Consider the following 16,525-nt stretch of genomic DNA (forward strand, 5'->3'; position numbering starts at 1 on the left):
TATTGTAATTCGGCATTTTGACCTGGAAAACCTTCAAACTGGATTTAGATGTCTTCACCAAAGTTGTAGATCTATCTCTTATCTTCAAATGGGTTCAAGAATCATCCCAATCCGATCATTGTAACTCAAGTTATAGCCGAAATACGAAAATGTGTCAAAACTGTCAAAATACACAAAATCCAAGTAAAAAGTGATAAAAACCTCATTTAATCACTTAAAAGCATTTTTCACCAATTATAGCCAAAATGATTCATATTCTTCCAATAATATAACCAAAGTGACTAAAAATAATATAAAATGTCATACAATTATTACGTAAATTAGTCACTTATCAGTTGGGCCTCTTGCAATAGTAGAATTAGTTACATCAACATTTCTAGGAATTAAAACAGGCTCAACATTATTTCTAGAGTGGCCCCTACCAGCTCCCCTCCCTCATTTAGTAGGTCCTTGTACCTTGCAACTTCTAACAATGACTACAGTGAATTGGCAGCCCTACTTTAGACAGTTTTTCAACATGTAAGTCCTCCAATGGAGCCTTTCTTCTAACTTTCTTAGGTCTGCCTGGAGCTATCTTCCTACGAGGTAGGAGTAATGAATCATTGCATGTGTTCACCCAATTTGTTTGGTCTGGCATAGGCATAATAACACCAGCATATGCCTTTTTATATGTTTCCACTGAGTCGCAATTATCAACATATGCATATGGACTTTTGCTATCTTGCACAAGTCCAACACATCCATGGACACATGGAATTCCTGTCATATCCCACTCATTACATGTGCAAGACCTTTGAACTGCATTAACAACAAAAGTTCTTACTATACCAGTCACCTCATACACCTCTCTTGTAGACACAAGTGCATCAAACTGAGCTAATTGCTTTTTTCTCTCTTCAATTTTTTGACAAATCCTCGGACAAATGTGAGACTTCACCTTCTGAATCCAATCTCTTTTTTCTTGAAACTTGCACATTATCTGCCTTCGAATGGCTTCAAACATAGTCAAAATAGGCTCCTTCCTAGCATCCTTAATGTATTGATTGAAGCTCTCACATATATTATTACTTAAAATGTCACATTTTGTCCTTGGAGAAAAGGTGTGTCTGGCCCATAGGTTAGCTGGTATGGAACTGAGCCATGCATGTGCTTCTGGTGCTACTGTTTGCAACTCTCTCATTTTGCTTTCATAGTGACTGGGTAAATAAGCTCTGGTTACTGCCCACATTAAATCTCTTAGGTGCTTATCCTTGAATTTTAGCTTGAAGTTAGCATACATGTGTCTAACACAGAATTGATGCTCCACTCCAGGATACTTATTCTCAATGCAATCAATTAATTCCTGACATAAAAACATAAATCACAGAATTAGTGACTTTGCTGAGTGAGGAATAAAGGAAAGTAAAACAGATTGTAGTGGTGCTGACCTTTTGTCTATCTGATAGAAATACCCAACCCCTTTCAAGTGGAGTCCCAATGGCATCAGAAAGGTTGTCCAAAAACCACCCCGAACTATCTTTGCACTCAGACTCAACAAGAGCCATAGCAATTGGGAACATTTGGTTATTAACATCCCTACCAATTGTAGACATAAGCTGCCCTCCCATGATCCCCTTAAGGTGACATGCATCCAGCTGTATTACAGGCCTACATGCATTTACAAAACCTTCCTTTTGTGCAGTAAACATCACAAACATTCTCTTGAAGATTGGCCTTTTACAAAGTTGGGATTTTTCAATTACAATAAATGCCACTGAACCTGGATTTCTTTGAAGAAGTGTAGCACAATAGTCTCTTAATCTTGTATACTGCTTTGCACATGACCCTTTCACTGCCTCCTCTACTTTCTCTTTTGCTCAATACATTTGAGAGTTTGTACAGTTCAGGTTATACTTCCTTTTTATGCTCTTCTTGAGCCCTTTTACTTTCATACCTGGATGGTCAGCAATCTCCTCCGTAAACATCTTAGACAGCCACCTAGAATTTGCACTCTTGTTCTTGAAAGACTATGGACATTCATGAGGTAGGCCTTTAATGGACTTCACTTGAAGTGTAACTTTGCTTCGAGTATAGCCACTAGCATATATTCTCCATCCACATTTATTTGCACATATAGCCACAGCTTTATCTTTTTCATTCTTAGTGAAGGTAACTTCAAACCTATTCAAAATTGAATACATTCTAACTGCAGCTCTAAAATCATAAATGTTGGTGAAAATTCTGCCCACAGTCAAATCAGGATTTTTTAGATCCCTTTCCATGTTAAACTCAGGAAATTCATGCTCCATGGCTTCATCATTTGAATCATAAACTGGTTTAAGTATTTCATCATCACTAACATCTTCATTATTGACTAGTTTTCCTTTCACTTTGGAGTTAAGGTATGCACTATATTCTTCACTAATCAGTTCCACATACGTAGTATAATCAGGCTATTTTAGGTGACAATCTACTTCACCACCATCCCTTTACATCATCTATAGGGTCACATGCATCATTTAAATCATCCCCATCTAGGAAAAAATCAAAGTCAGAGTCATATTCAATTTCCCTACAACCATCCCCATCACCTTCTTGTAAAACATCTGAAGTATCACTTTCGGCCTCATCATTTTGGGGTTGTTCAGCATTAGGGTTTAGATTTTGTTCACCATCAACCTCAATATTATCTTCTACAACAATTTCACCAGCATGCATATCTTCTTCAGGGATCTCACCAACATAAAGTTGTATGATACTTTGAGTTCTATTTGTCACAAACATTTCTAGAACTATCTGGTCACTGTTTAACAGTTTAAGACCAACCTGAAGGTCAAGATTCCCAATCCTATAGTACACTGATGTTTCATGTGGAATTCTAGTGTCTTTAAAAGCATCTCTTAACTCAAAAATTGACATCAAATCAGGGTCAACATCATCAAAATTTGCAACTTCTCCACCTACATACTGTAAATTTGGGACATGGGCAAAATGGCCTCTGTAGTGAACCTCTAAAACATAGGTTTTAAAATCCATTTTTCTGTAATCACACAAAGGCAACTTTTTTAGTGCATGCACAGGTAATACAGAGCATGCATCTTTATTGTCCCACAAAAAAAAATCCTAGTTTGTCTATCTAACAGCCGACATATACCAACCAAAGTAAACAAATAATCCAGCAAATTAATAATTAAAAAAGACAAAAGTTGCTAAAAACCCATCGTTTTCATCTTAGCTCGACAATGACATAGCATATCTTCAAGGGACCACACCAATAGATGATTCAAACAAATAATTGTCTACCACGTTAAAGGCCATGAAACCACTAAAAAAACCCATACCGTTGTTTCTATGCAATACAAATGATTAAAAACTAGAAATTTCTAAAATCGAGAAAAAATTGCAAAATCGAACCTTAAGGGCTGCCCAAGCTCTCACAATCTTCAAATTCAATTCTGCCGTCTGCTAACAAGTTCATCGATTGCCCATTTTTTCCATTCAAGATGCTGGTGAATTTTCAAGTTTTTTAATGGAGGTTTTGTTAAGGATTCAGCCAAACGAAAGACTGGGTGACCGACAATGGCAAAAGGGCACAGAGGGTGACCTGACAATGACAAAAGGGAACCTTTTCCTTTTGTCTGTTCCCTTTTGTCTTCCCTAATTTCTTTTTTTTTGTCCCATGCCAAATGGAGGGAAATTTCCCTCCATTATTCCAGGGTAATTTTGGAAATTTGTATTTCATAAACCCAGAGATATGGGTATTTTAGGTTGTTCATTATTTTCATAAGGATATTACTGTCTTTTCAATATTCTGCTTATCTCCATTAGAGTTGACCGTTAGTCTTTGGGATAAACTGAGGAAAAACAAACGTTGGGCGGTAAAGTGAGAAACGGCCTATACTTAAAGGGGATAAAGTACGATTAACCCTTTGTATTATATGACGAAGTCAACTAAAATATCAAGAGTAGTCCTATGTAAAATTGAAAATTATTTATTAACCACGAGGGATTATGTATGTATTTTGAAAACTATAAGGGTGTTATATTGTAAAGCACTAAACCATAAGGGGGTTATATGGTAAAATATAAAATCATACGAGGTAATTTTGACATTTTCATGGATTTCGTTACAAATGATCATTTCCGTTACTTTGACACTTTAATTTAAACTATGAGAGGGTTATATATTGCTTTTGAAACTATAAGGGATTATGTGAAAAATCACTAAACCACAAGAGGGTAAAGTGTATTTTGCCCCTCTATAAAAGATTAACAATGGCCAAAACCGGATACTGCAATTGACCAAGACTTGTTCTAAAATTATGTATGATGAAATTATAATATATTCATCTATCTCTAATTTTGCACAAATATCCACTTAATCTTCATATAATTTTTTATTTACCAACATAATTCCCCCTATAATTTGATTCAATGTAGTTAGATCCTTAATAATTAAGTAAGGTCAATATTTGCATTTCAACTGCCTATAATTTTATTCAATGTGGTTAGACCCTTAATAATTAAGTAAGGTCAATATTTGCATTTAAACTAACAGCATTATAGATATTATTTTTTTCATTAAATTTTGCTTTACATAAACTCACATTGTGTGGATATTTTGAAACCTTGGGAAATTAATGTGGTGTCATGCTAAAGCACATGGGGTTATGAGTAATTTACCTTAAGAATTATTGTAAAAGCATGATTTAATCATATCATGTTGGTTGATAACTTTAAGAAATTCTGTGCTTATCTATCTCTATTAAGGCTTCTGTGTACCAAGTTAAAAGTTCGACCCTTGCCTAGTGTATTAGAAGGGAAGTGTCGTGCTTTCCTCTGACAAAAAGTTCAGAGGATTCAGCAGTGCACTTAAATTGGTCTAGAGATAGGTTCTCTCCCTCTAACCCCCATATATTGCCCGGTTGGAATCCGCCCTTCCCCAGTAGCGTAGGATTAAGATGAAATTCTAATGACTGGAAAAAAAAAATCTCTCTGTATTAGGTGTAGTAACTTGTACTACATAATATTTTGTCAATATAATTGATGAGTGAAACAATACATTATTCAGAATATGTTATATTATTTCACCATAACAATAGTATAACACAATTTGAGTGCTTATTTTCAATCACCGAAACATTTTTGTCTTTTTCAACAAATCCATTCAAGGGATTGGTTGTGCGATCGACATTAACTTTTCTGGCAACGTTGCATTGGAGATACGGTTTTCATTAATTGAAGAAATCCACTTTGTATTTGTTAAACAAGAACTTACGAGAATGTCAAATTATTCAGCCTTGTAGGATATTATACCAGATCTTTTTAGTATTATTTAATTATTCAAGAAACTACTTGTTTTATTATTATTGAATTGTGGTTTCGGATTGTTAGTATGATTTGATAGTTTAGTTCTAACTTCTAATGAGATTTTGTGAATGGTCTTATATAAAGACCTTTTCTGGCTTGTTAATGTATCATTCCTATCAATAAAGTCACCTCCCAGTTTCGTTTCGTTTCGTTTCTGGCTTCGGAAAGTCGTCTGTCTTTTCCTCGTTTGTCCACAATAACGTTGCGATTTAGCTCTGATTCATACCTTGGGTTATTTTAACATATTACGTGAGGGCCTACAGGCCATGGCAACCAGTTCTCCAGTTAACATCCCCTCTAAAATGAAGGCCTGGTTCTATGGCCAATATGGGAAACCCGAAGATGTCCTTAAATTGAAATCCTAGGTTGATGTTCCTGACGTAAATGATGACCAGGTTTTGATCAAAGTAGTTGCTGCATCGCTGAATCCAATCGACTTCAAACACATGCATGGTTATTTCAAGGCCATTGATTCTCCTCCCCCCGTAAATACCTTTTTTCATTTTTTTTTCAGCGGAAAATTTGTTGTTTGTTTTATTTACTAGGTAGTCCTTGTGTAGATTTACTGTTCTTTTTTTTTTTTTCTTAATCTGGTAGATTGTTGCTGGATATGATGTTGCGGCCGTGGTAGTTAGAGTTGGCAGCAAAGTGAAGGAATTCGAGGTCGAGGATGAAGTATACGGAGACATTCACGAGCATGCTTTGTACCCAAAGGGATGTGGGTAATTGGCGGAGTACACTACAGTGGAGGAGAAGGTACTAGCTTTGAAGCCAAAGAATTTGAGTTTTGCAGAGGCAGCTAGCCTTCCTGTTGCCGTTGAAACAGCGGGGACTTGAAAGCGTTGGGCTTTCAGCTGGAAATCACTTCTTGTTCTGGGTGGTGCTGGTGGAGTTGGATCTTTTATCATTCAGGTATTTCATGTGTTTATTTTTACCCTTAATTTCCAATACTTTAAAACACCAAGTAAAAATCAGATGTAGTTGGTCAATTCCAAAGAATTAGTGATAATTATTGAGGATAACTAACACATAAGTACGTACACTACAACAAAAATGGCCTTTTCTGACATACATATGAGGACACTTGATGGTTTATGTCATTATAGCACTTCTATCATTACACTTGTTATCAAATCAATAATTTATACTCTTTTTTATTTTATTTTATCTGAAATAAGAATAATAATGTATCTTTAGACTACCTATCATGACACTTGAAAAAATGTGAGATGCACCAAAAAAAAATTAAAACACAAAATGGCGTCGTTTGATTTTGGCGGAAGATTGCTTTGCCAAAACACTTAGTGAAATTTCAAAACCTCATTTTGCCTGCTGAAATTTTTCTTCTCTTATCTCTCTCACAAACTCTCTCTCTCTCTCTCTCTCTCGGCAAACTATCTGTCAAAACTCTTGGCCAAAATTTTGCTTTCCCCGAAGAGTTTTTTCTATTGAATCTCTCTGCAATCAAACTACCCATGTTTTCCCATTGAAGATATGTAATTACATGATAAATTTTTGCCCTAAATTGATTTTTCTTGGTTGTCTGCCTGAATCTGAAATACCAATTTTTGCCCTCCTTCTCTCTCGGCCAATTTCCTCTCCTCTGCTCCCTATCTCTGCTGTCCAGTCGCCCCATCGAAGAGGACAAGTTCAGATTCTCTAGAAATTATTTCTTAGCAAAAGAATTAGGCAATTCCAGTAAGGAATCTGGCCACAAGCTCGCAGATATCGATGTCGTCGATGAACAGGTTATACTCTGCAATTTTTCTATATGTAAATTTTAGTTGGTGGTTTCCTACAAAAAAAAAGTTAACTTTTTGGGCCTTTTCCTTACTAAATAATGCAGGATCTAAGGGAAGCCCTGGCCAATATTGAGCAAAAACATGAGAAAGAAATTGATGAATTAATCAAAAGTTACAAGAGCTTGTATCAAGAGTGGGTTTGTAAGTTAAGCTACGGCGGGATATAAATATATATGTAGTGTTTTTTAATTATTTTTGGGAACGTATTGATTTAGACTGTCAATGTAGAAATGTTTGGTACTAATTTTAGATTATGCTGGATAATTAATAGGTGTGGATTTGGGCTTGAAGATTTTGCTTCGACTGCAAAAACTGAGTATTCTGTTGTTGTACTCAATAGTTATCTTCAGTCCATAAATCTCAAGCAGGTACGTCAACTTCACCACCCCTATATGCTTTGTATTCTATTTCAGTGCAGGATTTTTGTTGAAGTTTCAGCTGATTTTCAGAGTTTTAAGTTGATCATTGCTGATAAAGCTGTAGAATGATTAGGCTTTACAAGTCATAGCTTGCTTTATTTGCTACCCGTATGTAGACCTGTATAATTTGCTTTAATGCTTGTAATCACTGGGAACTGATTCAGTTTGTTGAGTGCTATAAGAAGTACTGGTAGGCTTTGGCAATATAGGGGTCTATCAATAATAAGTCTTACATGATATTTGAGAGGCTTGAGTCATGGGGATTGTTGCTTCTGATGCATCTGTGATGTTGAATTGATAATACAATTAGCACTAGTTTATCATGCTATTTGGATAGCAGTTAAAAGTTATCTTTTCATGTGAGAGAGTATATAGACAAAATGCCAAAACTTTAATTTGTCTCCTTGTCGTGGTTGCCTTTGGTGACGTTCTGACCTGATTTTGCATGAATAAAAGTCTCAGCCAGGAGATAATCCTTGAATCATATAGTTATTCTGATATCAAAGGGAAGCAAAATAGTTCTCTCTATTATGCTTCATTGAATCCCTGAAATAGCATGTTAAACTCATAAATTCCAGATTCTGCTGCCTGTGATTTCACTTTCACTCCAGTTTTCTATTCTGCATCACTGGAAAGAAAGTATAGCAGCTTATATTGAATCAACTCCTTTGACCAGTTGTCTTGCAAGATATCTTTCCCTCATTTCCTTCCATTCATCAAAGACAAGACCTTCCCCAAGAACTCTTAGACCTTTGTCCTCTGGAGGAGGCCTTTTGCGTACCTCAAGCTTAGCCTCAACCTCAGCTAGTTGACGATTCAGTTTTTCGAGTGCAGGGGTAAGATGATCAGGCTCCAGGGGAAGCGTGAGATATAAGAAGTGGGAATGGAGAGAAAATATTGAAACCCAAGATGTTTAAATTTTAGTGTATCAACTTTAGCTGTTAAATCAAAACCTCCTGAACCACTACACAAGATAATCATGTATCTACTTTGAAAATTTTGTTTTGTCGTTATATAGTATCAATCTACTCTTTAATTATGTGAAAACCAAGTTATACAATGTAAAACTTTTCTCGTCTCTTTTTTTCTCTTCTTTTTTTTTTAAAAAAAAATAACCCGCAGAATCTGTTCAACTGCAACTTGATCCCTATGCTCATCAAACAGCTCTGGTACATAATCCATGTCACCTTTTATGTTCAAGCTCATGATCTTGAACTTGACCCTGCTCTTTAGACCATCCAGCTTGTCATTGGACTCTGGAGGCTCCAAAAACTTGAAAATATTTCTTAGAGATGACTTCTATTTTGAACTTAAATAGAAGTCATGTTTTTTGGAGTATATATGCTTGCTTTTAGTGGTCAACTTTAGTTTTTTCTGATCTGTATTTAGAATGTATCACTGCTTGCAGTGTTTTCAATCACTTGCTTGACGATAGCCCATTGCCTGCTAACGAGACTTCTTCATCAGTGCTTGTTGCAACCTTTTCCAATACACACTCACTAAATGGAAAAGGATCTACAGGAGGTGGAAAACTGAATGGAAATGGTGAAGTAGAGAAGGGGCTACTGATGCTAATTTCCTCAGATGCTCCTGGACTTCAGGTGTTGTAACCTATATTTGGACTTTTTTTTTATGATCAGTAGGTAGGTTGCAACAATATGTACTAATTTCCTAGATTCCTTTTTAACTGCTTATACATTTTTTCTACATTTCAACCAGATCATTTTTGGAATTGTAATGCTTCAACACTTTGTTTTCTTTGATTAATTATCCACCAGTTCTTTCCTATGATTTCCACGTTTGTGACCCCAATGGGCGCTGGTACCTGGCTGATAGTGGCTCTGTTCCTAGGGACCTTTTACTTCTCACAGGCAAGGCTCTCAGCCATGCTACAGCTGGTCTGAGGCCTGCGGCTTCACATCGCTCTGCATTGGATAGGCATTTCGAGCAATGAGAGCTCGTGGAGCCAGAGTAATAGACATTGTTGTTATTGTAGTTGCTACTGATGATGGAATTCGACCGCAAATAGAAGAGGCCATTGCTCATGCCAAAGCAGCTGGAGTGCGAATTGTTATTGCTATAAACAAAGTGCGCTTGCATTTATTCTGAGATTTTCCACTGTGTGTTGGCTTGTATATCATTTAGTCTCATTTGCATTCTGCTTTTGATGTATGAAACATGATGACAAATCTCCTCTTGCTTATGGGAGTTGGCATTTTCAGTTCTCATAATCACAATACTGCTAAAGTTTGATGTTTCTAGATTTTTGCATCATAGCATATTATTTTATATGCATTCTGTTCTTTGGGATAATTTTAAAAGTCCTTTGGGTTTCTGATTGACGGAATGTATAGCAGGGAGCATTACCTGCAGGTTGCTTCTATCTCAAAAAAAAAAAAAAAAAAAACTCCTGACAATTAAAAGTGTCAGCATAGAATTCGATATTCTAATGTTGTATAATACCTATCCTGACACTTTCAATTATCAAGAAAAGGGATTGTTGTTGGCAGATGGGATATTATAATAGCATAGTTTTCCTGACATGTTGAATAGTATGAGTCTATCCCCACATTGGAAGGGACAACACTCGCCCTAGGTGTGAGGATAGATAAAGTGTCAGGTTAGATTATCTATACTGACACTTTTAAATGCCGTTAAAGGCCATTTTTGTTGTAGTGGTATGTTCTAATTAAAAAGAGAAAAACCAATTGCATGGAGACCCCAAAGGTCGAAAGCCATGCTTCAGGGCAGCTTGCCAAACTTTTTCAACGCTCAACATGTTTTCTCCACATTCATGCTCAGTCCATCCTTCTAATGCGTGCACTATGCCAACTGCACGCACTGCACTTAGTGCCCTTCTTGGCAGCCAATTCTGTGCGGTAGTGCATACATACAACAAAACCAGGTTTATTAATTCTATCATACAAACCACAGAGACTAAAAATCAAATCGAGTGTGAATTTTAGATGGATGGATTAATTCACAGAATGTTATTAACATAAAGAAATTGTGCTCAGTATTGGTATGATTAGTGACTATTTGGGGCGTGCTACTCGCGTCACAAATGATATTGGTGATCATTGAAAGTAAAAAAGAAAAAAAATCTAGTTATTGGTGCATTTTATGAAACAAGCAAAAATACTTTGATTATTTGTCTAGGCATGCCTGTTTGATCCTAGAATTATATCTTTTTTCTATATATAATGCTTGAGCAATGGATTTGATGTTTAGAAAAATTTGTCATTATTTGTTATTCCAATCTTATCCTTACATGAAAGAATAACATACAACTACACGTCATACTCTACATTTTCATTATGTTTATATAACTGTTACTACTATACTTATTTATTATTACTACTATGTTTATCCAAGGTCTTTCTGCCACCATTAATAAAAAAAAATCAAAAAATGTCATAATTATTTTTTCGTTGCAACTATATATTCTTTTATTATTTAATTTTGCCCCCTAAAATATGCACACACGTGTAGGGTGTGCCTGCCTCACCCTCTAGTAAATAGTTAAATGTGAGTAAAACAAGCTACCAACCTCGCAAGAGTCAAGGTTTTGGAGGGACGCGGGAGCCAGCATTGCGGGGGTATGCAGATAGGAGCAGTCCCTGCGTACTTTCTTCGGAGGAAAGGTCGAGAAAGGAATAAATAATGCCCCTTTTGGTGCATTCAGCTGCTGCTTTTCAGTTAATGCATCTCCAACCAACCAAGTCTAGCACCACATTCAATTCATATGTTGTTGTCATCAATTAATAATTCAAGGACTTCGGTTCCAAACATATATCGTACAAAACGTGCCTACCTTGTGAGCCACGCTCTTGGACATTACTACCAAGTTGCTTTGGGAAGTAACACATTGCTTAAGATTCTCGTACTCACATTGGGATGAAATGTTTATCTGAAATTTGCCAAATTGAATTTTTTTAGAAAGATATCCAAATGTTAGAGGTCACAAATATCTCTTAAAATGCAAATGCGAAGCCTAAAATCTTTGTACTAGGATCTTGATGCACGTCACATGCATAACAGCTGTCCATGAGTTCGTACACATGTACACTAATTTTTTTTTTTAAAGTATAAGTAAAAGATTTTGAACTCGGGACCTCTTACTTGTACACACACTCTCTTTCGGAACCATCCAACTCATCTATCCTCTAATATATGCACAAAATCTTGTTTTGTAGAAACAAAAGATTGCAATTTCTAAGGAAAAATTTTAATGTTTTCCATAAATATATTTTTTTAATCATCTTTTTTACTTTACATATATCAAATCATTATAATACATTTTTCTATAAAAACTCCAAAAATAACAATCCAAACGAGGCCTTAGAATAGGTTTCTTCTGCTATCCTGTCCCTTGTGTGATAAGGGCCATATATGTGTGAGAGGGACATCAGGTAAGGGCCATATATGATAATTATACCTGACAATTGGGCGGGTTAATAGTGGGTTTTCATTTAAATGGGTTACACCCAACCCACCCAACTTTAGATTAGGTTAATTTTGAGTTGGGTCATATTGGGTTATCTCAAACCCATGACCCAAATATGACTCAATATATTTATTAATAGATTTTAATACATAAACTATCTCAAATATATTTTCACATACAAAAAAAAATTTTCACACACAAACACATTTTCACATAGATAGACATATTTTTACACTCTAAAGCACTCACAGATACAAACGCACACTCAACCTAGTGGGTGGGTTGTTGCCGTGTTGGGTTTTGGGCATAATTGTCAGGTCCAATGATAATCATGTACCGGTACAAGTAAACGGTTAAAACTACAAACCTGAATACCCCTCTCGCACAAGGCAAACGCAACAGAACGAGCAACTTTGGTGAGGTTGCCAACAACGAGGACTTCACTGGTTCCCTTAGGAATGCTGTTAAGGACGATGGCAACTGCCAAGCTACTTCCATCCACCACCCTCAATTTCAGCTTAGGGTACCTTCGCACGTAAAACTCTCCATTTTTGTTCAGTTCCTTTCTCTACAAATTGTAAATTCTCCATATATTTTCAACTTGCAAATAATGTATATATGAGATCCCCTCACACCCAAAAAAAAAAAAAGAAAGAAAACAAAATTAAACAATATCTCAATAAAAATAATGAGAGGAATTATTGACTTTTTCCCTTAAACTTGCCTGGTTAAGTAGGCCGAGACTCAACACCTTGGTGCCTTTTGCTTCAGCATCTAGTATGGCCTTCTCAATCAAGCCGTTAATTGCTCGGGATTGCCATTTCTTCAAGTACTATTTAATAAAAATGAAGAGTAATAATTAAATTGATATAGGCAAACAAATCCCACAAATAAACCATCTCATTTCAATTAATTAAGTTGATCTTACCTGCACATTGTACCTTGGTATTGCCCAAGACTGCAGCTTGAGCTTTTCTAACTTGTTCCTCTCTAAGATAAAGGTACGGCCGTAGATGGAATTAAGAATCGCGGACCAGAGTGTAACTGGCCACATTAACAAAATGTACCATGTGGAACCTTCAGGTTTGGAGGCAACAGAAGCAAATCCCAGACGAATATGGTATATGGATTGTGGGGTTGTTAGATGGGTCAAATGCACCACGTCTGGGGCATCTTCTTCTCTTTTCAATGAAGTTTCGTACAGCGAATCGGTGGATTTGTCCATGGTGCCATAGATATAGTCGTAGATGGGCATGAATAAAGAGTAATTTGTTCGGAATTGAGTGTGATGCAGAGAATGATATCTGTACGTTGTAACACAAGTACTTCAACAGTGATTAAGCAAATAGAAAGTGAAAATCAAAAGGTAAATCACAAGATTTAAAAGAATTAACGGTAAAATTTATTATCTTCTTTCTCTGTCATTTTCTTGTTAAGTTTTACTTAATTCTAATTTCTTTGATTTCAGTAAAAAAAAAAAAAAAGAAAACTGATTCCGTTTTTTTTGTCTCTATATAGTATATAAAATCTCCAAAAGGAAAAAAAAAAAAGAAAAAAGAAATCTTTTTAAATCATTAAAGCAATATTTTTAAAAAATAATTTGTTCATCTCTACTTCACATTCTCTAAAGCAAGATTCCGTTTTGCTTTTCATATTCATTTGACTTCCATAGAGCATGAGATCTTTGTAATGTCAAATTTGCATGTATTTGGCGAGTTTTTAAGTTAAAACGGGATTTAACCTATGCCCAAATGCATGCTATTTGCCAAGGTACCCTAGAATTCACGGTAATATTAAGCCAAATTTGTAATAATTTATCATTGTCAACTACATATATATATATATATATATATATTTTGGGCCCTTTGTCGTCATCCAAATTTACAGAAAGCACCAAACATCTAACACATTATGCACTCGCAAATCTCTTCTTATCATTGCCATGCCGCATAGAAATTTAGAGTGTGTTTGAATAGTAGAAATTTAGAGTGGATTTGGAGGTCACTTACGAGGGTGTATACATTAGATACTTGAGAGGTGGAAAGATGGAGAAGAGTCGTTTGGGAATTAGCTCAAAGTTGCAGTGTCCCATGTTGTTCATTAGATCAATGTATGTGATGTAGCCGAACGTTGACGCAAGCGATGCAGTTCCAGTATACACTGTTGCCAACGTTGGAATTGCAAACAGCAAAAAATACGCTATCTGCTCTCCAAAGGGATGAATCACGGCTGCAGATCACCACCACCACCCAAAAAAGAATTGTTTTTTTTTTTCAAAAGATTAATAGAACCCTATTTCTCTTTACATTCATTAATATCTACAAGAAAAGAAATCAACTATTTCCACAAAAAAAAAAGAGAAAAGAATTGATGAAAATACTTTTTTTTTGTTTTTGTTTTTGGATAGTGTGTTCTTACATGTTATGGGCTCAGTGACGATGGAGGAATGATGGTGGGAATGGTAACGAGAGTAGAGAAAATGGTGGTGCAGTGCTCTGTGAAGCCAATAATACAGAAATTCCACAGGACCAATATGAAGCAGAGAGGTCAAGATCACACCATCCGTCCTCCACCACGGCAGCCGAGAAGCATAAGAAGACAAATTGTTGGCGATGTAGAATAGGATTCCATTTAATATTATTTGGTCATCCCTGAGAGGAAAAAGCAGAAAAACAATAAGTACCAACTTTACATGAGTATAATAATATGATTCCTAATACGTCCAAATTCATATCTTGTGCATAAAATAAAATCTCTCTAGGTTTTCCTACTCCCAAAGGCAGGGGTGGATATTGATATAAAAGTACATATTCCAGGAATCTGATCTTGAAGATATGCAAATCTGAGTTATGTTTTTCAGAAACAAGTCTGTTAACATGGGTTTGAAGCATTTTAAACAGTGGCGTGTTTTTTCCTAAGATTAATCTACCAATCATTCACATGTGCATGGCCATCATAGAGATCGTCACCGAGTTACAGGCAACTTCCCCATTAGAACCCAAGACTCCTGGAATCAAATTTTTTTTTTAACCCTCCCACTCCTCGCTACGCCTTTTTCACCCCCAACTGCCAAGTGCCAAGTATAGAATTAGAGCTCTGAACTTGGTGGGGAAACCAAATGAGATCTTCAGTGCCATTTTTTCAATGGTAATTTAGTATCACTTTTATATTTATGTCAAGTGTCCAGTTTATTTAATTTGTCATGTGCTGTTTATTTAAATTTCTACTACTATCACGTGATGAGTGGAATTGGCACTGAATTTGACATCGAATAGTGGCGCAGAGGATTCTAATTGATGGAAAACAACCTTTTCCTGTCCATTAGAAAGAACGTAGTGGTTTCTTGGAATCATATTTCCCCATATATTTTTTTCTCTTTTCGATCTTAACAACGAATGAAAAAAACAAAGGTATTTGTTAGGAGATCAGAAAAGATTGAGATAGTAATTAAGTAACAGTAGAACGGACCAATTGCTTTCTCTGTCAACTTGTTCGAATTCAATGGTCTTGTCAACAATCCGGTTCTTGCCATTAGCTGTTCGGTGACGAGAAATGCTAATCCAGATTTGATCGTGAAGCATCCTCCACAAAAGAAAGGGAAGTATAAGAAGGTTTGTGAGGTCTCTCTCGCATTCGCCTTTTGTAGCATTTGAATAAATGCTATGAGCCACCCATGGTGCCAGTACCACGTACTTCATCAACCAAAACAACAACAGTTATGCAGCCAGAACAAAGTAGAGTAGTATGAAAAATCTAAGTCCATAGTTTTACACGCTGTTGAAGCTTAGATCTATATGAGATTTAGAGATTTCCATCAATCCACAGCTAAAAAAGTCATCATGCATCGAAAAGGAATAAGCAAAAGAACAATAACTTGAAAAAAAAAAAAAAAAGAACTATTCAATGAGTGAAAGAGCACAGTTGAGAAAGATGAGAATGAGCATTTTCATGTCGTGGAAGGAGGTAAGAAGCTGATATAGAAGAGAAAAGAAGAACCTTGAAACGCCCAAGAGGCGTCCATGGCCAGTCAGTGAGGAGACCTGGTGTTGTAGCCATTTTCTTTGCTTCTTACTCTTTGTGTGAGGGATGATTACAAGCTTTTTTCTGGGCCTTAAATAGGGGTCTCGCATTGGAGACGACGGTTTACATCATGTTCGAAATGTTTTTTATCTTTAAAGTAAATGGAATTTTAAACATCATTTGTGGAAGTGTTGGCATTTCTCGACACCCATCAAATGTGGGCAACACTAATCAGGTGGGAGTGGAACACTCCAAGAGGCTACAACAGCTCCTAAGCTACCTTTTGTCATTAAGGGAAAAACGTGGCATGGGGGACTAAGTTATGAGTTCAACCGTGACACTAGTAATGATTTTGAAGGACTAATTCCACTGCAAACCTCTGAACTTGTATTATTTTTTCATTTTGTTCCTTAAATTTCAATTTTGGACATTTTACGTTTTAAACTTTTAGTTATGGATATTTTGCAACCTAAACTCTTAAGTTCATC

General features: G+C 36.0%; 3 protein-coding genes and 1 pseudogene across 3 annotated transcripts; 1 reads left to right on the top strand and 3 right to left on the bottom strand.

The window, feature by feature from the left end:
• Positions 1–466: 466 nt before the first annotated feature.
• Positions 467–1,964, bottom strand: LOC113777288. The gene is made up of 3 exons (XM_027322325.1): positions 1,934–1,964; positions 1,428–1,759; positions 467–1,342 (listed from the first exon to the last, which is right to left on the bottom strand). The coding sequence occupies exons 1-3, from the start codon at positions 1,962–1,964 to the stop codon at positions 467–469; spliced, it is 1,239 nt and encodes a 412-aa protein (XP_027178126.1).
• Positions 1,965–5,615: 3,651 nt separating this feature from the next.
• On the top strand, positions 5,616–7,639 carry LOC113777289 (annotated as a pseudogene).
• A 580-nt stretch (positions 7,640–8,219) lies between these two features.
• On the bottom strand, positions 8,220–9,670 carry LOC113777290 (vesicle-associated protein 4-1-like). Its single transcript, XM_027322326.1, has 4 exons — positions 9,396–9,670; positions 8,992–9,102; positions 8,679–8,855; positions 8,220–8,427 (listed from the first exon to the last, which is right to left on the bottom strand). The coding sequence occupies exons 1-4, from the start codon at positions 9,668–9,670 to the stop codon at positions 8,220–8,222; spliced, it is 771 nt and encodes a 256-aa protein (XP_027178127.1).
• Positions 9,671–10,254: 584 nt separating this feature from the next.
• Positions 10,255–16,083, bottom strand: LOC113778363 (protein ECERIFERUM 1-like). Its single transcript, XM_027323754.1, has 10 exons — positions 16,014–16,083; positions 15,486–15,709; positions 14,436–14,668; positions 14,027–14,246; positions 12,946–13,321; positions 12,742–12,849; positions 12,385–12,585; positions 11,385–11,480; positions 11,121–11,294; positions 10,255–10,442 (listed from the first exon to the last, which is right to left on the bottom strand). Exons 1-10 carry the CDS (start codon positions 16,071–16,073, stop codon positions 10,260–10,262), a joined length of 1,875 nt encoding a protein of 624 aa, XP_027179555.1. The 5' UTR covers positions 16,074–16,083; the 3' UTR covers positions 10,255–10,259.
• Between the last annotated feature and the right edge of the window lie 442 nt (positions 16,084–16,525).

Source organism: Coffea eugenioides, chromosome 7 (assembly GCF_003713205.1).
Source record: "Coffea eugenioides isolate CCC68of chromosome 7, Ceug_1.0, whole genome shotgun sequence".
In the NCBI taxonomy this organism is placed as follows: domain Eukaryota; kingdom Viridiplantae; phylum Streptophyta; class Magnoliopsida; order Gentianales; family Rubiaceae; genus Coffea; species Coffea eugenioides.

Bases quoted from the DNA above. Each gene is read 5' to 3' on its own strand.
- LOC113777288 (XM_027322325.1), bottom strand. From the start codon at position 1,964: ATGTTTACGGAGGAGATTGCTGACCATCCAG. The intron at 1,760-1,933 runs GTATGAAAGTAA...AAAGAAATCCAG, and splicing joins GGAGATTGCTGACCATCCAG to GTTCAGTGGCATTTATTGTA. The intron at 1,343-1,427 runs GTCAGCACCACT...TTTTTATGTCAG, and splicing joins TTCTATCAGATAGACAAAAG to GAATTAATTGATTGCATTGA.
- LOC113777290 (XM_027322326.1), bottom strand. From the start codon at position 9,670: ATGCAAGCGCACTTTGTTTATAGCAATAACAATTCGCACTCCAGCTGC. The intron at 9,103-9,395 runs GTACCAGCGCCC...ATTTCCATTCAG, and splicing joins ACAGAGCCACTATCAGCCAG to TTTTCCACCTCCTGTAGATC. The intron at 8,856-8,991 runs GTGATTGAAAAC...GTCATCTCTAAG, and splicing joins AATGGGCTATCGTCAAGCAA to AAATATTTTCAAGTTTTTGG.
- LOC113778363 (XM_027323754.1), bottom strand. From the start codon at position 16,073: ATGGCTACAACACCAGGTCTCCTCACTGACTGGCCATGGACGCCTCTT. The intron at 13,322-14,026 runs GTAAGTGACCTC...TACAACGTACAG, and splicing joins TATCTAATGTATACACCCTC to ATATCATTCTCTGCATCACA. The intron at 12,586-12,741 runs GCAAGTTTAAGG...TACAATTTGTAG, and splicing joins GTCTCGGCCTACTTAACCAG to AGAAAGGAACTGAACAAAAA.